General features: G+C 34.3%; 3 protein-coding genes and 1 pseudogene across 10 annotated transcripts; all 4 read right to left on the minus strand.

The window, feature by feature from the left end:
• Positions 1-270: 270 nt before the first annotated feature.
• LOC108849805 (uncharacterized) lies at positions 271-3832 on the minus strand. Of its 7 annotated transcripts, none has more exons than XR_001949243.2 (11): positions 3655-3814; positions 3346-3576; positions 2883-3024; positions 2543-2725; positions 2377-2459; positions 2154-2278; positions 1458-2072; positions 1315-1378; positions 1149-1223; positions 890-1066; positions 636-810 (listed from the first exon to the last, which is right to left on the minus strand). XR_001949243.2 is itself a non-coding variant. In XM_057007567.1 (5 exons), the coding sequence occupies exons 1-5, from the start codon at positions 1520-1522 to the stop codon at positions 682-684; spliced, it is 510 nt and encodes a 169-aa protein (XP_056863547.1). In that variant the 5' UTR covers positions 1523-1655; the 3' UTR covers positions 271-681. The 7 variants fall into 7 exon arrangements, 1 of the variants encoding a protein (XP_056863547.1); XR_008944662.1 differs by having other exon boundaries at positions 637-810; positions 2543-2673; XR_001949241.2 differs by having other exon boundaries at positions 616-810; positions 2377-2428; positions 2543-3024.
• Positions 3833-11237: 7405 nt separating this feature from the next.
• LOC108853261 (small polypeptide DEVIL 16-like) lies at positions 11238-11787 on the minus strand. Its single transcript, XM_018626697.2, has one exon. It carries the CDS (start codon positions 11662-11664, stop codon positions 11488-11490), a length of 177 nt encoding a protein of 58 aa, XP_018482199.1. The 5' UTR covers positions 11665-11787; the 3' UTR covers positions 11238-11487.
• A 3499-nt stretch (positions 11788-15286) lies between these two features.
• LOC108849017 (RNA polymerase sigma factor sigF, chloroplastic) lies at positions 15287-18389 on the minus strand. Of its 2 annotated transcripts, none has more exons than XM_018622510.2 (9): positions 18144-18389; positions 17769-17944; positions 17564-17661; positions 17363-17494; positions 17009-17270; positions 16702-16932; positions 16136-16276; positions 15851-16051; positions 15287-15777 (listed from the first exon to the last, which is right to left on the minus strand). In XM_018622510.2, exons 1-9 carry the CDS (start codon positions 18241-18243, stop codon positions 15490-15492), a joined length of 1629 nt encoding a protein of 542 aa, XP_018478012.1. In that variant the 5' UTR covers positions 18244-18389; the 3' UTR covers positions 15287-15489. The 2 variants fall into 2 exon arrangements, with proteins under 2 accessions (XP_018478012.1, XP_018478011.1); XM_018622509.2 differs by having other exon boundaries at positions 17363-17500; positions 18144-18377.
• Positions 18390-18872: 483 nt separating this feature from the next.
• LOC108850978 (dehydrodolichyl diphosphate synthase 5-like) lies at positions 18873-20088 on the minus strand (annotated as a pseudogene).
• Between the last annotated feature and the right edge of the window lie 4025 nt (positions 20089-24113).

Raw genomic sequence — 24113 nt, forward strand, 5'->3', positions numbered from 1 at the left:
ATAAACAAAATTATTTTTATCTTAATTTTAATGTTCAGTTAAATCAAATTTATATTAAAATATTGATAAGAAAAAAGAAAATTTATAATATTAATAAAAAATATAATTTATATTTATCTATTAAAAAATATTTTAAAATTCTTTTACTGCACATGGTGCGAAAAAACACCTAGTAAATTATTATATATAAATTATTACTATTATTAATTATTTTTAGTTATTTTAATGCTCCCAATAAAAGATATTTCTAGATCCACCACTAGTATATACGTATAACACGAGAAAAATGAAAATATTAACTAATTGCTATATGTGCTTGATAAACTCTAGTAAAGCCGCATATCCAAAGTTTAGGCACTGTTTGGTTCCTTTCGAGTTCAGATCTTTCTAGTACTAAATATTTGGATCCAACTAGATACCTTTTTTAGTTCGTATTCGGTTAGATCGACTATCAAACGGATTTTATAGGATCAGATCTATCCGGATCGATTTTTTGGGTTTAGGTCTATTCGGATCAGTTATTTTCGATTGTGATTCTTTCGAATATATTCATTCTGGAACCAAATAGATATTTATAAATTTTTGATTCAGTTCGGTTTTGGGTCAGTTTCGATTCTGTTTTTCGGATCTGGAAAAAATGCCCCAGCCTATCCATGCTTATAGAACTAGGTTGCATGTGTTTCAGATAATGTCTAGTGCTTGTAACATTTTAGTTCTGACATATGCTGGGCCGAATGTTTGGTCTGTTGGCTTTGGTCTGTTGTAGGTTACCAAGTATTTCTCCCCAGGAGATACATCAAAGTGTTCTACCTGAGAGAGAAAGAGAGTCAAAAACTTATTATTTTTATTTATAAAAAAAAGCATGAATGATATATTTCAAAATAAATACCTTTTGGTGATTAAAACACATGAGGCTGCCAAAGTGATTCAGATAATCTTTTGAGCCCCAAATTAAAACCCTGTGGTCGTGAGATGTGAGGAAGTAGGATCCTAGCGGAGACCAACCCGAATGCCCATACTTATCAACAGGAACAGTGAAAAAAGGTTGGGCGAATTCATCACAACACTGCAGAGAAAAATATATATTGGTTAGGATACTACGAAGTACTATAGCCATGATCCAGATGAAAAAGAGAGTGACTTATTACCTCCTCCATTTTGAAAGGAATGTGATGATACTTCCTGGTCAATGAAGAAGATTCTGGAATACTATTGGGAACTCTCTGCACAGAAACAACAAAGATATATATGTCAAAAAAGATATTTATTTCTTACTTCACAATTGAACTGAGAAACAAAGATCTCTGTGCCTACTTTGATTACTAAAGGGATAAAACGTAAGTGAGATTCCTCGTCACTGGACCGACCAGGTCCAGTTCTGCTATCAATACATATACGTTGAAATTGCATCAGACGAGAAAATCAAAAGAGAGCCACTAAAAAAAAAAGAATATCACCTCTCACTCTTCCTAGATTTCTGACGATTATGAAGAAAATAGTGATCTGCGCCTAGATTCGCCATGATTTTGAAACTTGAATCGCAAGGAGAGATACAGGGAATGCTGAGCGCGGCCAAAAGCGTGGCTAGGTTTTCTTTTCCACAAGGCCGAAAAATATTAGCCGAAATATGGAAAAGAAAAGTTAAAACTGGGAAAAATTATCTTTTAATAAAGTAAAAAAAAGTTAATTAGTATTTAAAGCTCTGATTTTGTGGGAAGTTGAAACTTGATGGATCGATATCATAATCATGGTGGGATGCTGATGTATCACATCCTTACTTGCAGTTTAAGTTAAGTGTTTGGTTTTATTTCTACTAGGAGACGAAACCCCGCGCTTGTTGACAATTAGATATGTTGTGATAATTTAAAAATATTATTGCTAAGTGTTGTCGAGGTTCTGGTAATTCTAATGGTGATGCTATCTTTTGGAGCATACCAAACCTTTACTAAAAATATTACACGAACTGCCCATTGTTAAACCCTGAAGACGTAATTCGCCAACAAATAAGCTTTGGCTCGACTGCGTTTCTTTGTCAATGTAAATATGAGTTCAAGAGGTTGCATTCAGATGACCTGCAAGTACGTAATAGTTAGGATCATAAGGTTTGTAGTTCCAGGCGTATAAAAAAGAGAAGGGGCAATAGAAGGGTTGACCTCCAACGAATTTGGAACTAATGATTATTGCAAGAATAATCTTAGGCTCGACACCTGTCCACTCTTATTTTTGGTGAAGTAGGCTAGTTTGGCCGTAAAAAACAATGACGCAGACAGTTGTAGACCTGCGTTTAAGTGTGGATTCAGATTAGGACCTTAGGAAGATATTAACCTACACACAAGGCTATTAAAAACCTAAGTGGCTGATAAATATGTTAGGTACCTGTCAAATTTTGGATGTTAACCATTGTGTGTTAAGTGTATGGGCACGATCACTGCAAGTTGTCTTGATGAGAGTCATTTACTCTAATATGTATGACACTGATAACTTAAGAACCTTTTGGAGAGGAATTAATTAATTTAGGAAATGCTGGAGTGAAGAGATATACCTGACAGATCCCTTTTTATTTGTATTTTCTAGGGCCATGAGTTGATAAGAAACTGGTTTCCATATGAAATCTGACCCAGGAGATCCGTGAGAAAGGATAGACTGAGACGTAGCACCAGAATGAGCATCCTCCTAGAAATCAGATGTGATCCAAGATAAATGTGTGTTGGTCTCAAACATTATCCTTACATTCAAACCCGTAGAGAATAGTCAGTTTCTCTCCTACTAACAGTACACAGCGCAAGACATATAATAGCTAACCAAGATGCTAAAGATTATCAGTTAACTCCTTAGCAAGATGCAAACTAATTTTTTTTTTTACTTTCCGAAAAAAACCTGACCTATATCCAGTCAAAGCACGGTATAGTACTCCATCAAGTTTTGCCAGCTTATTGCAATAACTCATCTGTTGTCTTGCATGCTTCACGTTCAACTCTTGCATATCCTCAACATCAAAAGTTAACTCAAAACATGAAAATTAACCTGTCAAATTTAAAAACAGAGCCATGTCAGTTATCTGGCGTCTGTTTTTTTTTAGTGATGATGCTTTCATCAAATATGCAGAATTAGAGAGTAAGTTACTGAACAACAAAGGCTTCATAGGGGAAAGCAAAAAGACTAATGAACATTTAATCTTCACTGATAAGCAATGTGAATTCGTTGCTTATCATCTCAGCACAATATAAAATATATTGTCCAAAAGGTAATCGTTACACAGAAGTAACAAAACATTGAAGTCAAACTGTAAAAAGTCTCTGCTACTAATATTATCAACACTCACAATAAAATTTAATGCCACCAAACCTGCTATTGTAGGTGTCACCAAGATTTCGCCTTCAGGGTTTGTGTCGGCTTCAGGAGAGATCTCCATCACAGGCACATCAGTTGAAACAGGCTTCTCCGCATCCATAGCTTGCGGACAGAGAATCCAAGCTCCGGCTCTCCAGATTCCGATCCAGGATCCGAAACCGGTCCTTGATTCTAAACCGGAATCTCGCTCACCGACGAAGACCCCACCGGTTCCGCCGTCGCCGCCTATGTTTTAAAAAAAAAAAATCAAAAATCAGATTCGAAACCAAAAAAAAACTCAGATTCGGATAAGAACTAACGTACAGATTCAATAACTGCATCGATCTTGACCTTAGATCGCCTGGTAGGACGTGGAGATGATGAAGTGGGTTCAGGGAGTGAAGAAGAAGAAGTACAAAAACGCTTGGAAATGGAAGAGCTACATCTCGTCTCAACGAAACACAGGACACCATAAATCAATAAGCCCACGCCTTTAGTCTTAGCCCATTCGTTTAGCCCATTCGTTAAATTTTTTTTTTAAAAAGCGGGTGGGACCCACAAATATGCTGATGTGGCGGCAAGGGAGAGCTCCAACTCTCTCATTATAGTATAGATTTTCTGTTTTCAATTATTAAAGATAAGAATGGGAGTTTGTTCCTATTCCAAGTCGTATCTAATTAAATAATTCTTCTAACATTTGGTGTTATCGATTTAGAGCATTATATATAGAGAACGTATGTGTTCTTATATACTTGGTTTTTGATTTAATAAAAGTTCTTGAGACTTTCTTCTCATCGCAAATAGCCTCCTGTCACAATCTTGATCGTTTGAGACAGAGTCGTCGGAGGAATCACTCTCGTGTTGACTATTTTCTTCGTATTCTCCAATATGCTCCTGCAACAGATGCTTGTAACCTACATCGCATTGTTGTGGCAATGCAAAGGAGGTGTTGTTGAACACTCACTCAAGGTTCTAGAGTACTATTGCTTAATGATAAAAACCAGAACAACAGCAACCCGAATATAACCAACCTCCTCTATGGGATGATGAAGATACACGCGATGCTTTCTCCTTCCAAAAGAAACCGTCATGCAAATTCTTCTAAGTTGGCTAATGTTGCTTCTCCCGGAGGTGTGCTGGAAGAGTAAATGAGAGAGCCTTCTCAATTAGTGGAGGTAAACTATATCAATCACAAAGTACTTTCACATGGTTTACCGAACTAAACCAGCTGATTCAATACTTTTGTAACTTTCTCTTAGGCTGCACGTGGCGATGAGGGGCTTTGTATCCTTCCTGATCAGCAGAGATATCCAACAGACCCTACTGCTATTAATTCTCCAGGGAAGACCCTTTATGGGGTTTGCAGATGTGTATTGGGTAAATATCAATATCTCATCTTGTACTCCTCTTTTCAGCCGGACTCGTTAGGATCACTGGATCTAGACATTAAATCTTCAAAGTATACCGAAGATGAAAACATTTATGAAACTAGATAGATTTGTGTCTTAAAGACATTATTAAACTAGAAATAAAATAGCTTGTTAAAGCTTTATTGAGTGCAAAGAAACTAAAGAGGAGAAGATTAAAGAGTTGTCACCAAAAGATAAAAGAGTTTAGATTGATTCATATAATAGAAAGAGAGGCTGCTAGAAGGGCAGCCAAAGTTGTGATTACACAAAGCTAATACAACTCTATTTATATGAAACCAACATGTTGAGAACCCTAGTTACATGGGCTTTGAGCTAAAAAAAAAAAAAAAAAGGTTTCTTCATCAACTTGCTCGTGAACTTCTACTACTGTTAAAGGTCGAAGCTTTAATCAGCTGGAGCATCTCATCGCAGCTTTTCAAAACTTGAACAACCAGTTCCTGAACATCATCACACGAAGTCTGTTTATCAACGGTATGTTTCTGTCCTTCTATCCTAGGCAGAACAAGTGAATGGCCGTTTGGTAGATTGAGAAGAACTTGATGGTTGTATGGTTCGTTTGATGCTGTCTGCTGCTGGTTTAGACTATAGGATTGAACACGTGAAGTAATGATGCAATAGGAGTGTCTTTGGGTTCAGTATATGTGGCAGCAAGTGGTAATTTTTTATGCACACCAACTGTTTGGTAAAATGTCTAAGAGAAAGTGCAGATGTGGAACTAAAGTCATAGTTGGCTTGGCTAGTGGATGGGAATCAGAGAGTATTAGGAGGTTTAGTAAGCGTGGAAAGAAAGTTTTGCTTCTTCATAAGACATAGTAAGAAATAGGTGAAGTAAGCCTAGATTCATAGTGAGGCAAAAAGGTCACAGTTATACCTCTGAGTGAGATCAACTAAGCTCTCCAAGTTCAAAGAAACCTCTGAGTGAAGCCATGTGATACTCTCCAAGTATAGGCCTAAATAGATCTCACACTTAGTTTGTTTTCCATGAAGAAGAAGAGCCATTTGCCTACATCAAAAGCCTCCTACTTCAACTACCCTTGCTCATCTTAAGTCATCCTCATCTATGCTTTCAAACTCAGCATCGCTGCTCCATCCATGCTAAGTTTGCGGGGGAGTATTAAGGCTACAGCCCAAGTCAATCAAGTTTAGCTCAAAGCCCATGTAACTAGGGTTCTCAACATGTTGGTTTCATATAAATAGAGTTGTATTAGCTTTGTGTAATCACAACTTTGGCTGCCCTTCTAGCAGCCTCTCTTTCTATTATATGAATCAATCTAAACTCTTTTATCTTTTGGTGACAACTCTTTAATCTTCTCCATATGTTTGAGTGAATCCCCTTGCAACCAACCTTGTCTTGCGCATGTCTATCTTCCCATTAGGTAAGTACTTGATAGTGAAGATCCATCTACTTGACACAGCTCTCTTTCCTTTTGGTAGCTCACTCTCATACCATGTATCATTCCTGATCATGGCATTAGTTTCATCATCTACAGAATCTCTCCATTCTTGTATCTCCATAGCTTCTTCATAGGACCTTGGTACATAGCTTTGAGCTAAACTTGATTGACTTGGGCTGTAGCCTTAATACTCTCCCGCAAACTTAGCATGGATGGAGCAGCGATGCTGAGTTTGAAAGCATAGATGAGGATGACTTAAGATGAGCAAGGGTAGTTGAAGTAGGAGGCTTTTGATGTAGGCAATGGCTCTTCTTCTTCATGGAAAACAAACTAAGTGTGAGATCTATTTAGGCCTATACTTGGAGAGTATCACATGGCTTCACTCAGAGGTTTCTTTGAACTAGGAGACTCTTCTTGTTCATCTCCACCACTAGGAGACTTTTCTTGTTCATCTCCACCACTAGACTGAACCGAATTCTCAGCTCCTTGTGTCACATCTTGATCATGATGACCTGAATCCCTTTGGTGCAGCTCTTGCACTCCAGATTCAGTTCCATTCCCCCTCTCATGATCAAGAGGGATTTCTCTGCCAGCTTCTTCAGCTTGATCAATATGTACTATCCTCCTTGGTACCTGATCTTGAGACATGTTTATCCCAAGCTTCTCCATCAAAATCTTCAGAGTGTTTGCCCTTCCTGGTGAAGCTTGAGACTGGTCCCCCAAGTCTTAGAAGGATGATTGGAAAGCTGATCTACTTAACCATCACAAGACCAAATATATGTTTTGCTGTGAATCAAGTGAGTCAGCACATGCAGGCGCCTAAGGTACATCACTGGAAGATGGTTGATAGGATACTGAGGTATTTGAGTGGCACTTCTGGACAAGGAGTTTGGATGGGTTGCAATGGCAGTACAGAAGTGGTTGGATATTGTGATGCAGATCCAGAGAGGGCTTATTTATGTCTCAAAGGAAGTATACTATGGATATGCTGAAGGAGACTGATGTGCTTGGAGGAAAGATAGCCAAGACACCTCTTGAGGAGGGATATAAGGTCTTGCGTGAGGGGGAGGTTGAAGAGAACCAGTTGTTTGAAGATCCTAAGCTGCGATGAGATGCTCCAGCTGATTAAAGCTTCGACCTTTGACAGTAGTAGAAGTTCACGAGCAAGTTGATGAAGAAACCTTTTTTTTTTGTCTGGGTTTGCTCGTGACTTTGAGTTGAGTCACAAAGATGAAAGAAAGGTAAAAGCCATTAACCCACTTTTCTTCACGCTTGTTCCATTGCTAACGAGAAGACACCGAAGCTGACTTGATAAGTTGAACGGAAGCTCTAGAAGATGGAAGAACACCCATGAACCGACTGAAGCTCTGATACCATGAAAACATTTATGAAACTAGATAGATTTGTGTCTTAAAGACATTATTAAACTAGAAATGAAATAATTTGTTAAAGCTTTATTGAGTGCAAAGAAACTAAAGAGGAGAAGATTAAAGAGTTGTCACCAAAAGATAAAAGAGTTTAGATTGATTCATATAATAGAAAGAGAGGCTGCTAGAAGGGCAGCCAAAGTTGTGATTACACAAAGCTAATACAACTCTATTTATATGAAACCAACATGTTGAGAACCCTAGTTACATGGGCTTTGAGCTAAACTTGATTGACTTGGGCTGTAGCCTTAATAGAAGATGCGAGGGTTTTAGCCGTCTGATAGCGACCAGCCTTGATGGGTTTCAAAACTGTTCGCTTTTTGGGTTCGACAGCAAGAAGGATAAGTCTAACATGGTCTGAAATGGAACCAAAGCAGAAAAGCCTGGGGTCAAAATGTTGATAGTTGAGAAAGAAATGACTCTTGCCTTTAAAGAGAAGAAATTTAATCATACTAATAGCTTCACTGTACAAAAATCTGATGTAAGTTAAACTCTCTTTTTTTCCACACATTCTTCTGTGTTGATACATGATTCTATGTGTTATTCACATGATTAGTTGGTTATCATGCCGTTTTCCTTTCTTATGTTTCCTTATAAATCGAATTAATGGGAGAGCAAGCTAACATGAAAAGAGAAACCCAAAAACGTTTGGACCTTGATGGTTTAGTGTTATTATTGATAATGATAAAAAAGTGAACCGGAAACAAAAATCGTTCACACACACATCCACTTTTGTATTAGTAATAAGCAAATGAGTTCTTGTGTTACTTCATGCTTAAAATCTTTTAGTTTCTACTAGGACACTAGTTCATTTTCTTAGGTCAAATTTTCATCTGTTCTTGTAATCAGAAATCGAGTCATGTTGACTCTCTGAATCCTGGAGAACTTGCTTCATAAGATAAGATCATTAGTGATTATAGATTTTAAGCGAAAAAATAAAAATCTTCCTTAGTGCTAAAGGTCCACGAGATTTGGCAAAGAAAAGCAACATATCTACAAAAGTAAATAATCTCATAGAGATTTAATATAACAATGCAATGATTACCCCTAAATCGAAAGTATATTTGAAAATAATTTGTTTTTCAAATAGGCACCGTAATGCAATCAGAAGAACGAATGTCTGCATCTCTCTTTCACCTACTAGTCAAAATCTTAGACTGAATATGAGTAAGATCACGTGGGCAGGGCTTTTATAGGTCGTACTGAACTTCCTACGCTACGTCAGTCAATGTTACTCCATTATCTTTTCTTTTCTATGGTAGGGAAATCTCAGTGTACTCTGAACTTGCAGCCGCACTTTATGATTTGTAAGCGTGTGATAAAAACAGTCATGCAAGAGTATTTTCTTAACGTCCATTAGCTGCTTTTATTCTTGTCAGCATCACTTCGGTTGTCTTAAAAAACAGTCATTAATTGAGTGTGATTTCCTTAATATTAACCTCGATTAATAAAGTGATGTTATCACTTAGTTTGCTTTTTTTTGGTCGACATCACTTACACTGGCTTTAAAGAGTGTAAATTGGGAATAATTTATTAATCTCAATTAATCGAATAATGTGATGATCGCTTAGTTTGCTTTTTTGTGTCAGCATCACCAAGTTTGCTTGTTCTTTTATTTTCTAAATGCGAAAACAGATAGAATCAATGTGATAAAAACGATTTAGAAATTTAATATGGTTCACTGAATTGGATATATATATATCCACGGACCAAAAATATATCGTAAGTGATATCAGATGATTAAAAAATCACAATATATATAAGAGTATTATACGTTATAAAACCATATCATTAATGGACTTGAGGACTTAGACCAAATAAAAATAGTTGATGCTATCAGTTCAGATTCAAGGTATATCATATTGTTATTGAAGTCATTAATATGTATATGCATGGATGCTTTCGATGCAGATATATGAACAAAATTGCATATTTTCAACCCTTGGAACATGCTCATTAGAGGGTTTTACCCAGCATCCAACAAAGGAAAAAAAGAAAGTAGATGAAAGAAAGAGATAAATGAGTATCTCAATGAGAAACTGTGAAAACTTGTCCAGAACTTCCTTTAGCCACATGACTCATTTTGGGTGATTTTTTCAACTTTCAAAATTTAATTATTTCATAGAAGTAAAATAAAATAATAATACAATACACTAGAAACTGTAAATGCGTTTCTCAGCAATGGGTCTGCTCTTATAAAGTGCATGTTCATATGACTTTTGGATTTCTTTCATGTATTTTTACTATATATCCTTTAACTTCAAGATTAATAGTCTACTGGGTTATTGTTGTATCATGATCCAAATTCAAACCTTCATGTTTGATATTCTGATTATAACTAAAACTCTAAGGTAACATTTGATACTTTTCACATGTCTTACTTTTACAGCCCCCTTAATTAATATCAGCAGAAAATGGGTAGTCAGTATCAACCCGATTTTAATGTATTACTGACAAGTATTTATCGACAAGCGACAACAACGGTGTACTAAATCAGTAAGAAGAAATTTAAGCAAGTTACAAAAAAAAAAAGAAATTTAAGCAAAAGAACATATACGAGTCTATACATTGTCAAAAAAAAAAACTATAAGGAAAATTAATATCTAGCTACAGGGTAAAGGAAGTTCTGGACAAGTTTTCATAAAGAATAGGACAAGAATATCACCCCGCAGAAGAGACTCATTCTGCGACTCCAAATTTGATGATGTGTTACATTATGAACCAGAGAATTATCTATCTTTAGAATACAAGACAGTGTCCATTTTTGTTCTCATTCAGTGATTCAACTAACACAGAGAAACATTTATATAGTCCTCAACTTTAAAACAACGACATTAGTTTTTTTTTTATACAAAAGGCCAACGAGCGAGGACGAGCCAATGGTACTTGAGAGATCTTCGAGTTTAATACGGTATCGGTTTCGAATCTCGTTGGCCACCCAAACAGCTTTAAATGGCAAGAATACATAGAATGTCATGGATTTAGTGGGACTAGTCGGTTAACCTCGATCGCCGGATCCCCACAGTTATAAAAAAACAAAAGGCCAAACTATTTCCATGTTTCATCTGTTTCCGTTATTTTAGGACTTCGGACTGGTATGTTATTTTAGAGGAAAAATATCATTGGTTTCCCTTGGGTTTCTTCGACCAATTATTCAATTTTCAAGATGACTTTTTTATTAATATAGGGGTTTTCCGGGTTTAAAAAAAAACTTAAACCAATTTTCAAAAAGATGCAGCTCATCAATGGATCATTTCTTCGGATATTCAAATTTTCGTAAGCAATGAGCGTATATCCGCATGATCGCACGATACTATTAAAAAGTCTTTAGACCCATGTTGTTTAACAACTCAATTTTCGTCAGCTGCCGCTACACCACCATAGTTAAAAGACTCTTGATTTGCCATAGTAATGCAAAACAACCCTCACTTTATTAACATATATTGCAATACAATATAATTTTAGCCGAAATATTATATAGAAAAAGACTGCAACCACATCAATATTAGGCATTGTATGATCATGGTAATTTTGGCAGTCGCAACCACTTCATGTTATGATTGCCACAATCATCGTGACTATACAATGGCTATGACAATGGTTGTTGCCTTGTTGGTGACAGCTGCAGTGGTGGTGGTAACAATGTAAACTACTAGAAGAGAATTTTTATTAATCATTTTAATGTGACACCAGTATTCAAAAGCTACACACTGAAAGTAACAAAACAAACACACGATTTCATTTAACCCTTTACATATTAATATATTACGTATTACATTGATATGCATAAATATTATTTTTAAAATATAAAGATGAGAACCCAAGATAACAAAAAAAAAACAGTTTACCATGCACTATGCGACTTGGAATTAAAATAGTAACATAATAACTACTCGTCTAGAGCAATCAAGAGGTGTTGCGGTCGCGGTTGTTGCGGTCGCTGTTGTTGTCGCGCCAGCAGACTAACATAGCGATACAACGGCGAATAATATAAAACTTGGTTCTTTGTTTCTTCACGACATGACTGCACTTTTGCCCAAAAGTTTTGCAAGATTCGCACGTGCTATTCTCCTCTGGTTCCATTGATTGGTTTCCTCTCTTAGTGAGTCCGATAGAGTGTGCAAACTTTAAAGAACCAAGAAAAAGTGCAAGAAATGGAAGAGTTTGAAGGTTTTTGCTTATGAACTTTGATGTTGTTGGAGAGAGGCAAAGATGGAGGATTTACTTATATATAGTCCTCAAATGGAGGGGGACAAGCATTATAAAAGATTCAAAAATATCCAAGTAATTGTCCAAGCCGACCCCATACGGCGTGAATATTTACTTTGTTTGTGTTTGCATAATAATAGATTGAATTTATATATTTTTGAAACAAAAGCCTCTTTGACTCTGAAAAAGCCTCTTTGACTCCAAAATATTGGAGGATTTTAAGTTTTGAACATAAACTGTGATGTGACCAAAAAAAAGAGCGTCAACTTTAAAAGCAACATTTTATTTTTTTTTCCTACAGAAAAAAAAATATTTTAATTTTTACCATAATAACCCATTAAATATCTATCTTATTAAAACAGAAACATTCCGTTGCACCTAACATTTATTTTGTAAGTTTTTAAATTAAATACACATTTATATTTTATAGTTAAACCTACATTAAATCACTAATGTTCATTTATTTATACTACTATCCATGTTTCCAAACAATATACTTATTTCTTTATACTACTATCAATGTTTCCAAACAATATATTTTTATACTACTATCAATGTTTCCAAACAATACAATAATTAATCTTAATATTTTATATCTATCATTTTCTCTTTAAAATTTTGTAGAAACATCATAATTTCATAAATTGCAAAATAATGAACTTTAAAATTTGGATTATAAGATTACAAATTATGAAACTATTACAATTTAAATCAAATTAGATTATATATTGGTCATCTATCAGTTCAATCGGTTAGTCTCGGATTTTAGTGATTTTTGTTAATATGAATATTCTAAAAACCTAAATTGAATTGTCAGATCTCCGGATTAACCGGTATAATCACAATCGGGTTGAATTTAGAAACACTGATTTAAATGCAAAAATATTTTAAATACACTCTTTAAAAGTTACCAAAATATTTGTTAAGTTATTAGTGAAAATTTTCATCGTAAAATATTCCGCGCTTCCAAAGCGCGGATCATAATCTAGTCTCTTTAAAATCTCATGAAATAGATTTACTATGCAAAGTAAACCATGTATATGAAGAAAAATAGAACAAATACTCACATTGTTGAAGAAAAAGAGTTACACTGTTATGTTATGTCGTAAGGAAAGAAACAAAACAGAGTGTTGGACAGTGAAATCAAAATTAAAATTTTATTTTCTATTTTGGTCGAATTCTAATGTAAGATCAATAAATGAGCTACGTAGTGGTTGAAGCAGTGCCACCTTGGCATGCATCTGAACCTGAGTGGTCGTCCGTGTAAGCCGCGCCCTACCAACCCTGTACGTAAGGAACTGTCGTATTCTTTGCAATTTATTGGTTTTGTACTATGATTACCTTTAGTTTACACGCTTATCTGAAAAAACTACGTATCAAATTTAAATCCACTCATCTCTATTTGTTTGTATTAGAATGGAAGCGGGGGATATTATGTTGAACAGTTGCTATGGAACCAGCGCCAACGGTATCTATATACTACTATAGGATGAACATGTTAAAACGTGCTAGTCTAAACAACTCAAATGTTCTTTTACTCAAAAAAAAACTGTTCTTTTATAAATCACTCAAAGAACTTGCTACAGAATATAAACAAGAATGAGCATACCCATCTCAAAATGGTTGAATTTACATATACGTTCATATCTGATATCTCTACCATCAGAATGAACTAAACCCAGATGTTTATACATTTTTTTGGTGGAAAATGTTTATACTTGAAGATATTATAATGTTGATTGTATTTGATAGCCTAACTTTTACATCAAATCATGATCTATAGGTGCGTTAATATTATTAAATCGAATGCAGTCGAGACCATTAAAATGCATGTGTTATGTTTATATGTGAATCTATCGTCATATTTAATCACTCTACCATTACTGGTACCGTTAAAGAGTTTACTAACAAGAGAATCAAGCTACTATAAAAATGAAACTATATGATAATTCATCACTATCTAAAGTTGTGGTAGTCATGAGCCACCATCTAATTAAGAAACATTATTAAAAATATGAATTAAACTACTAATCAATAGAACTGCGATAATGCCTATATAGTCATATAATACATGAACACAATTTGATGAGCATCCAAAAATACGATACACCTTCTATAATGATGGTTTATAACGGTCTACAAAGAAAATATAATCGCTCTGTTTCATTTATACATCTATCTTATTAAAACAGAAACATTCTGTTGGACCTAACATTTATTTTATAAGTTTTTAAATTAAATACACATTTATACTTTATAGTTAAACATACATTAAATCACTAATGTTCTTTTCTTTATACTACTATCCATGTTTCCAAACAATATACTTATTTCTTTATACTACTATTAATATTTCCAAACAATATATTTTTATACTACTATCAACGTTTCCAAACAATAAAATAATTAATCTTAATATTTTATATCTATCATTTTCTCTTTAAAATTTTGTACAAACATCATAATTTCATAAATTGCAAAATAATGAACTTTAAAATTTGGATTATAAGATTACAAATTATGAAACTATTACAATTTAAATCAAATTAGATTACATATTGGTCATCCACCAGTTCAATCGGTTAGTCTCAGATTTTAGTGATTTTTGTTAATATGAATATTTTAAAAACTTAAATTGAATTGTCAGATCTCCGAATTAACCGGTATAATCACAATCGGGTTGAATTTAAAAACACTGATTTAAATGCAAAAATATTTTAAATACACTCTTTAAAAGTTACCAAAATATTTGTTAAGTTATTAGTGAAAATTTTCATCGTAAAATATTCCGCGCTTCTAAAGCGCGGGTCATAATCTAGTCTATCTTATTAAAACAGAAACATTCTGTTGGACCTAACATTTATTTTGTAAGTTTTTAAATTAAATACACATTTATACTTTATAGTTAAACATACATTAAGTCACTAATGTTCCTTTCTTTATATGTTTCCAAACAATATACTTATTTCTTTATACTACTATCAATGTTTCCAAACAATATATTTTTTATACTACTATTAATGTTTCTCAATAATACAATAATTAATCTTAGTTATTTATATCTATCATTTTCTCTTTAAAATTTTGTAGAAACGTCATAATTTCATAAATTGCAAAATAGTAAACTTTAAAATTTCGATTATAAGATTACAAATTATGAAACTATTACAATTTAAATCCAATTAGATTACATATCGGTCATCCATCAGTTCAATCGGTTAGTCTCGGGTTTTAGTGATTTTTTAATATGAATATTTTAAAAACATAAATTGAATTGTCAGATCTCCGGATTAACCGGTATAATCACAATCGGGTTGAATTTAAAAATACTGATTTAAATGCAAAAATATTTTAAATGCACACTCTTTAAAAATAACCAAAATATTTGTTAAATTATTAGTGAAATTTTTCATCGTAAAATATCCCGCGCTTCAAAAGCGCGGGTCAAAATCTAGTTCGATATTAATATAGTACATTTCACAAAATCAACATAGTCTAATAATAAAGGAAACTCCAGTTTATTTAACATTCATAAACATTATCAGAATGTAACCATCGATCTGATGTTATGGGACAGTTGAAATTCTTTTACGAAGACACCAGAAACAAAACTGAAAACACTATTCCTCATGATATCAACAAAACCATTTATAACAAAAGTATATTTTTGTATACACAATAGATGTATCTCCACATGAGCTAGACAAGCAAATCAGCGTAAGCATTGAGTCCATGACTGTTCATGTTCTGCTTAAGCCTATACAATGCCCTGCTCTCTAGCTGCCTTACCCTCTCCTTGGACAGTCCATAAATCTCCCCTATCTCAGACAACGATCTCTGCTTCCCACCATCAATCCCAAACCTCAGCTTGATGATCTTTCTCTCCTTGGGGCTCAGCACATTGAGTAGATTCCTTACATGGTTCCTCATCATCTGCTTCCCTACGCTCGTGTCCGGTGTCTCAATCCCACTGTCCGGTGTTACTTCCTGTGGTTGGATTCAAAACGTTATCACCATATTATCTCAAATTAAACGTTTCCAAAGTCACAGAGGTGTTTACCTGAAAGGTGATGTCTTGATCAGACCAAATGGGCTGTTGCATTGAAAGAGGTGTTCTTGTGTTGTAAAGAAGCTTATCAAGCTTCTCTGTCGAAACACCGACGTGGCTTGCGAGTTCCTCTTTGCTTGGACGATAGTTCCCTTCTTGCACGCACGTCTTTCTTGCTTCGGATACTTTGCCCAGTAGCATGTACACGTTCTCCTGTTTTCAACATGAGGTAAGTTTCCTCCTAGTAGATAAATGTTATATTATCATCTCACTTAACAAGTTTTGATAGTACGTTACCGGCAAACGTATAGTCCTGGAGTTTTGAAATATAGACTTTCTTATGGATTGACGAATCCACCAGTATGCGTAGGTAGCGAATCTGCAACCGGACTGGGGTTTGAACTTCTCTACACTCTTCATTAGCCCCATGCTTCCTTCCTAAGAACCACCACAAGAACATAGACTTCATGTTACATCACTCTATCACATAGAAGGACTAAAGAAGGTGTTGTATTCAACGAGCTTGAGGTGATTTGTGTTAAAATAATAAATCTACTATTATTTAAGTATAATTTTTTAAAAACTCATTTAAAAATTCAGTCTTATGAAATTAGACATTTCGTAAATCTATTCAATCCGCTGTTATTGAAAATATTATTAGTTGTGGGTTTTATAGTTTTTCTAGTGATTTCAGAATATTTGGGTGATTCTAAAATAGTTTAACAAAAGTCGTATTAAATTCTTTAAATCTATCTAAAATCATCTAAAAACTAATTAAAAACCAAATCATTTCTAAAATGTGTACATCATACTGATCAGACATACTTAGAGGTTAAAAGCAATGTGTTCGTTTGAGAACTAACCTGCAATAAGTCCTGAAAGTTGAGTCCACGGTTCTGATACTGTTTAGCAATATGAACTACCAGACGCAAGTTTGCAGTAATCAGCTTCTCCCTGCTGCTTCTACCACGGTGGATCTCAGATTTCAAGACATGCCCACTCATCCCCAAAGCTTCAGCCCACTCAGCTATCGTTGGTTCACATCCATTCTGAGACTCAAGCTTAGTCTTCACCTTCTCCAACTTTATCAAATTCTGATATATTATTACCATCAAGAAGTTAGTCAGCATCAGAGAAAAAAAGTTAGTTAGCATCAAAACACACACAAACCTGTATATGTGCTATAAGCTCAGCTTCCTCTTTAGCAGTGAGAAGCTGTTTGGTCTCGGGTCCCCACAAGAAGAGCTGTAGCGCGTCTTCGTTGTCAAACCCTTGTCTCATCTTCTTCTTGGGGTTGCTTTTCTGAGGAAGGTAACTACTCTCGTTGTCTAAACCGTTTGGTTTCGGAGCTCTTCTGTTCCTGGCTCGTCTCTCTAGTAGCTTCTTGGATCTAACGATTGTTCCTTCTTCTGGTAAAGAGGACACGGAAGAGCTAACAAAACAAAAAAAAAAATATCAAGAAAACATTTAATGTGTCTTGTCTTGACATGATTTGGAATGATGAGATTTAAGAAGTAAAAAAACCTAGTGGGTGGTGGTTCAGAGTCTTCAGCTAACAACAATGCAGCTTGTTTAGAAGCTGATAAAGCCTTGTGAGCTAGCGCGACGGCGTCTGCTAAGGGAGGTACGACTGTTGTTGGAGGAGGAGATAGCAACCTGCAACTAGGAAAGGTAAGGAAACTCAAAAGAAGCTGGAGTTTAGAAAAGGGAAGGAAGAGACATTACAAGTTCCATAAACCAGCAGATTGAAGCAGTTGCTGTTCGAATTTCTCATTTTCTCGAGATGAAACTAACCCATCAAACTGCCTCCTCTCCAGAGTCAACTTTAAAAAAAAAAAAAACACAAAAGGAACCAAAGACCAGTGTCATCATCACTAGAGACACAATAAAGTTGAAAACTTTGTGTGATATTCAAGGTGTGAAAGTTAACCTGCTGAGATGATGTTCTGTCTTCTCTTAAGGAGTGAGACAGAGGAGGAGGAGGAAGTCTAGAAGACTCTTCCCGTGGCTCCTGTGAGAGAACAGAGGCAGGGAAATGTCGAGAGAGAGAGGCGAGATGACGTGAGTTTATAACAGGTGTTGCTGTTTGCTCATGAAGCATCACCACTGCAAAAAATGAAAGGAGAGAAAAAGTAAATAAAAACAAACAAAACTCTTTGTCGGAAGAAAAACACAGAAACATTGTGAACAGTTTATGTCTTTGTCTGAATAATATCAGAATTGTAAAGAAGAAGAAGCAAAGGCATAGTCATTTCAAATAGTGGTAAGAGAGAGAGAGAGAGAGAGAGAGAGAGAGAGAAATGACCAGAGGAAGGAGAAGAGAAGCCGTTCTTGAGATGTGTCTTGTTGGTGGGAAACGAAGGAGATGAAGAAACCAAGTTCCTCGTCGTAGTCGTAGCTTCCATTGCAAGAAAAAAAAAATCACAAGGTCCTCCTTTGCTTTTGTGAATGGCTAAGGGACGACGAAGGCTCTACTCAGTCATGACGAGGAGATAAGGCAAATCAGCTCTCTCTCGATATCCTCAGCGCTGCCATGGAAATGAAATGTGGTCTCAGACCCACCCACCCCAAGGGCCAGATTTTTCTCCTTCTCTTTCTCAAAAAATCTTATTGGGTCACTTACTGGGCTTAATATAGGCCCATGAGAATGAAAAAGCCACGTAAGGCCTAATAATAAAAAAAAAGATTAATTTCCATTAATTTTGCCGAGGGAAGTAGTGGTTCACGTGTCAGAAAGTAAGAGGGGTGATCACTTTATCCCTAGATTCTCTGTCTGAATCTCTCCGTGGATTGTATAAAAAGCTTTGTTTGCTTCCGTTACTGTGACAGTAGAACAAAACTCGATGAATTCTGAGATGGTGTTTTTCTAGATGATGTTTAGTGGAAAACAATAGAATCTAAAAGTAACATTTTAAACTTGTGTCCAAATTTAAGCAAAAAAAAAACATTTTAAACTTGTGAAAAAAGCAACATTTTAAAACTAGTAAACGTAAAAACAAACGCACATGTTTATTGTTACAATTTATTCGTGAGATATATATGAAATTCAAAGTTTAAACTCTTCGACCGAATCGCCTCTGCCTCTGCTGATACCAAGTCAACGCCTCGAGGTACTCAGCCTTGCCGAACTCAGGCCACTGAACGGTAGGAAAGTAGAGCTCAGTGTAAGCTGATTGCCACAGGAAAAAATTACTGATCCTTTGTTCCCCACTCGTTCTGATCAATAGGTCAGGGTTTGGGAACTCGCTACACTTTGTCATCAGTTCGTTTTCCAATAACGTTTCGTCAATGTCGTCCGTTTGGATCAACCCGTTTTTCGCCTTTTCAGCAAGACTTTTACACGCTTGTAAGATGTCAAACCTTCCGCTATAGTCTATCGCCATGATGAGGTGCTTACCTTCGTACTTCTTTGTAGCTTCTTCTACCTCTAGTATCACATCTCGAAGCGACGTGGGGATTTTTTCCCGGTTCCCGATAAACGAAACTTTGCATTTGTGTCTAAAGAAGAAAGGAAAAGTTAAACATATATATAAATAGATTCAGAAAAGGATCAAAACAACATGGTGGGGATACCTTGGGGCGTGAGGTATCTCCGTCTTGAAAAAAGTTTTAAAAATGTCCATCAAGTAGTTAACTTCATCCTGATAAAAGAAAGAAAAATGACGGAATCAAAAAGGATAGAAATATATCGAGAAATTTTCTACAAATGATGAGTCTTTCTATCTTTTTGTAATCACCTCGGGTCTTCTCCAATTTTCAGTAGAGAAAGCAAAGAGTGAAACAGTGTTTATGCCCACACTGAAAAAGTCCATAGTCATCTCCAAAGCTCTTCTGCCTCCAGCTTCATGACCTTCCGTTATCGTGAGTCCCTTTTTCGTCGCCCAACGTCTATTTCCATCCAATATGATTGCCACATGTTTTGGCATTGTCCCTTGGTTCTCTTTCTCTCCAGGTGCACCACTACAAATCAGTAAGTACAAATTAACAAGCTTGAAGCTTTCATGTAACAGGATCTAGTAGAAAGATTAAGAAATTTCACGTAAAAACTATAAGTAATAGAGAAGCACATTACCTTATCTCGTTCCTCTCATCTTTTTCATGGTACTGATCAGAAATTGCGTTTTTGATAAATCTGTGGGTATTTTTGAAGGAAAGGGGACAACTTGGACTTTTAAAGGAAAGGGGAACACTCAAACGCCTAGACTGAAGAGACAGGGGACGAGAGTAAGAGCCAGAAAAGTAAAGACTATAGAGTGTAGACGCCATTATCTTTTGTTTTCAATATTTATTGGAATTCATCAACTTTTCTCATCTATATGTATAGACTTGAAGGGGTTTGGGTTCAAAGACGCACATGATCGATGGAATCTTTCCTCTCTCATCCTCTCCGTCTTTCCCTAATGCTACGCAAAGACAGATCATAAATATCAAGATTTTGATCAGATGTTACGTCACTAGAAAGTCGCTCGATTGTTTTGTCACGTGATTTCTTAATCTTTATGAGTTCAGATTTTGATTTCTTAGATTAATCAAATACTTACATTTATTGAACTGATGAAGTCCTGTAAATTAAAAGTAAAAAAAGTCATAAATTATTAAAATTTTGGTATCTAAAAGACCCAAACTGTGGTTAATAGTAACAATTTAGAAATCTGATATTAACATTAATGGCAAATGGAAAATGAAATATTTCAACCCCTGTTACAAAAAAAAAAAAAAAAAAAAATATTTCAACCCCTACAATTTTGTTTGTGCATTTCCATACCTAAGAAAAATAAGTGCGATTTCATCATTGAGCTGTATAAATATTTAAATTTCATACCCGAAATTCATACTATAACACAAAACCCTACTTTGAATGACCAATTGTTACGTATATGTAAATCTTTATTAAATTGGTTATGTCCCCCAAAATCCGGCCCTGGTTAGTTAAGAGGGCGTTTGATTTATGAATGGTTTCAATGAATCAACTCACGATAAGCTTGTTCATCTGTTACGTACATGTAAAGCTATGTTAAAGTGGTTAGTTTTATTTATCTACAATCTCTATGTGAGGGTTTTGCTTTCGCATCAACACAAACAAATCAATTTGAACAATTAGCTTATACATTTATTTAAATAAAATGATAAAAAATGAAAATGTTAAAGTTACAATATTAAAGAGACACTCTAAAACTCCACTTTTAAACTTTTGGTATCTTTTTAAGTCATAGACATAATATATCAAACTTTTTTGGATTAAACTAAAACAAAAATATATATAAACTTTGACCTTTTGATCAAAATTTGCTTCTTAAATTTTCAATGCTAGATCTGAATCCATTTTTGAAAGTGTTTTTTTTTGGGTTTGTGGTTTAGTTGCATGTCCATTATGAAGCCTCGGTTCCTTGTTATTGTTGATTATCTTTGGTTTTAGGTCATTGGATCTGAGCTCTCGGGTTTCTTGGTATGCGCCTCCATTTTTTCCAAGATGATCCTCTCTGGTTCTGGCAAGTATTATTGTCACCTCTGATAGTGAAGAAGTCGGATTCAAGAGGAAGACTCATCCTTGAATCGTTCATCGTTGCAACGGTTTGGTTATCTTGTTAGTCGGTTTTTTTTTCTGTTTTTACAGAGGATCTCATGCTTCTTTCATAGACATATAAGGAAGCTAAAACTTCGCTCTTTAACAACTTTTCCACAGGACAAGTTGTCACCAATTGTGATGAAATTGTTAAAAGATGAGGTTTTAGGTTCGAGAAATATCAAATGTATCAATAACCTACATGAAAGAATCAATAAAAACTCACATGTAAATAGTTAGGGTCGGTGTCATGCTGCTGCAGGACCAGTCTGGGGTCTACCGTAGCAGATAGTTCCCACGGAACGGATTATTACATATTTATTTAGAATATCTTAGCTCTCAGTCTGATCAGCGACGCTCTTGTAATCTTCCGCGAGGCCATCAGTGACAAAGTCTACTTGATCTCCGGTATCATATGGCACCTCTCTTATATTCTTATTTCTTTTTCTTTCTTGTTGAAATATCCACTGACGTATAATGCTACTAATGAAAATAATGAAAATGTTCTTAAATTTCAACAGGAGAGATAAAATTATTAAACGAAAACCTATATATATATATATATATATTATAAATTAAATGTTTGGCTCCATTTGGTTTCAAATTTTTATTTGTGTTTTGGTATTTGTTGTCCCCGCCCTACAAAAAGAATGATAAGCTACAATGTAAAGCTAGAATGTTAAGCTACAAAACGAATAACATTGTTTGCCAGAAGAATACTGTATATCATTAATTGAATGATGCATCCTTAACGTAAAGTACTATTTGCATACTGCAGATTCAGGAACCTAAATACAGAACATTTTCGTAATGAACTACTGGAAACTACTGGATCCGTCACGTTTTACCTCTTTTTTTAATTTTATCCAAAAAGTGTAGATTTCATTTTTTGAATTATCTTTTTTTTTAATTAAGTGAAATTTACAATTTTTAGACGGATCCCTTTAATAATGAAAATTCAAAATTTCTCAATTAATATGAAGAATTTTACTAACTAATTGTTCTTAAATTGATGATAAAAAGCGCAAAAGCAAAACCTTAGGTGATAAAGATGGTAGATACATAAAACTAACTTATTAAACACAGCTTTACATGAACATATTGACATACCATTCATAAATCAAACGCGCTTTTAACACCTTGTTCATCCCCATTTTGATGGGACATGCTGGTCCATTTGTGAAGTCCAGTCGCTATCGAGTAAATAACAGTTGCATGTTCAAACCAAAGACCACCGGCAATGCACATGTGCTCAAAAACATGAAGAGTTCGGAAACTTGTGATCATTTTCAATAAAAGAATAGTTTTGGGTTCAACCATAGTCCATAAACATGTAGATACATAGACAAAGTAGCCATTCGAAAAACGTAGCAGTTCAATATACAGTAGAACCTCTATAAATTAATAATGTTGAGACTTTAAAATTTTATTAATTTATAGAGATATTAATTTACAAAAGTTTCCTTTTTAGATTTTTTTCTATTTTTGTTTATAAAATAAGAAAATATTTGATTTTACCATATATACATTATTTAAATTTTATAAATTTGATTTTCATATTGTTTATTATCTTGTTTGGTGTATATTTTTATATTTCTTATAATTGTTATGTGATTTTCGATATAATTTTACTAAATATTATCAAAATATATTGAAATATTAAGAGAAATAGTTGTATTTTCATTGTAAATATAAAATCAACAATATAATGTTTAGTTTGTACTTATATAAAATATTTATATTGATAGATTATTAATTTATGATTTTAATGGGACTATATATTTATATGAGAATTTTAAAAATATTATTATCTTATTATTTTATCAATTTGCATCCTATTTTACACCGGCCCAAGTTGGAACCGACAAAATTTATTAATTTATAGAGATTATTAATTTATAAAGTATTAATTTATAGAGGTTCTACTGTAATTTACATTCAGTTTGATGGGCTATCCAAACATTTTAACAAGTATAATGTTATTATTATGAGTTTCATTTTATAGTTGTTAAAATGTTTTTGTTCATATGAATGTAACTTCTTGTTCATTTTTATTTGAATGTACAAATAAAACTAATAAATGTAAACTATCATATTTTTTATTTACATTCTCGTCTCTACTATTTTCAAATTTTCGCAAACCAAAACATTTTAACAGCTGTAAGAACATTATAAATCCAAATACAATAACTTTTTCTTCAAATGAAAAAAAAAAGAAAAAAAAAAGAAAAAATAATCAACTTAACGTAGCTTACCTCTTTTTTCTGAAACACACTTAACGTATCTTAACACGTGACATTTTTCATGGTTTGAGTTCAGCATTACTAACCCATCATTTAATCAAATTTGATATCCTTAAATATAAACTGATATTTAAAAAACTAAATTATATATCTATTAAAATGTTTTATTTTTTATTTTTTTGTCAGCTGCCCATCTGAATTAGATCAAGTGGTGGTCCGACGAACCGAGACTTTGTGGAGCCCCTCTATCTGACCGGGATTAAAATGTTTTATATAATCCCATCCTAATAAAATGACTGGAGAATACAAATAGAATAAACTAAATGTTTTTAAAAGGATATGATTTTTGTTAAATAATAAATCTAAATTCTAAAACACGCACACAACACATACATTAGTTGACAAAAAAAAGACAAGTTTCCATGCACATGTTAACGAAGTCGTTGTTACTAAATTTGACAGACTCATA

This window comes from Raphanus sativus, chromosome 4 (genome assembly GCF_000801105.2).
Source record: "Raphanus sativus cultivar WK10039 chromosome 4, ASM80110v3, whole genome shotgun sequence".
NCBI lineage: Eukaryota > Viridiplantae > Streptophyta > Magnoliopsida > Brassicales > Brassicaceae > Raphanus > Raphanus sativus.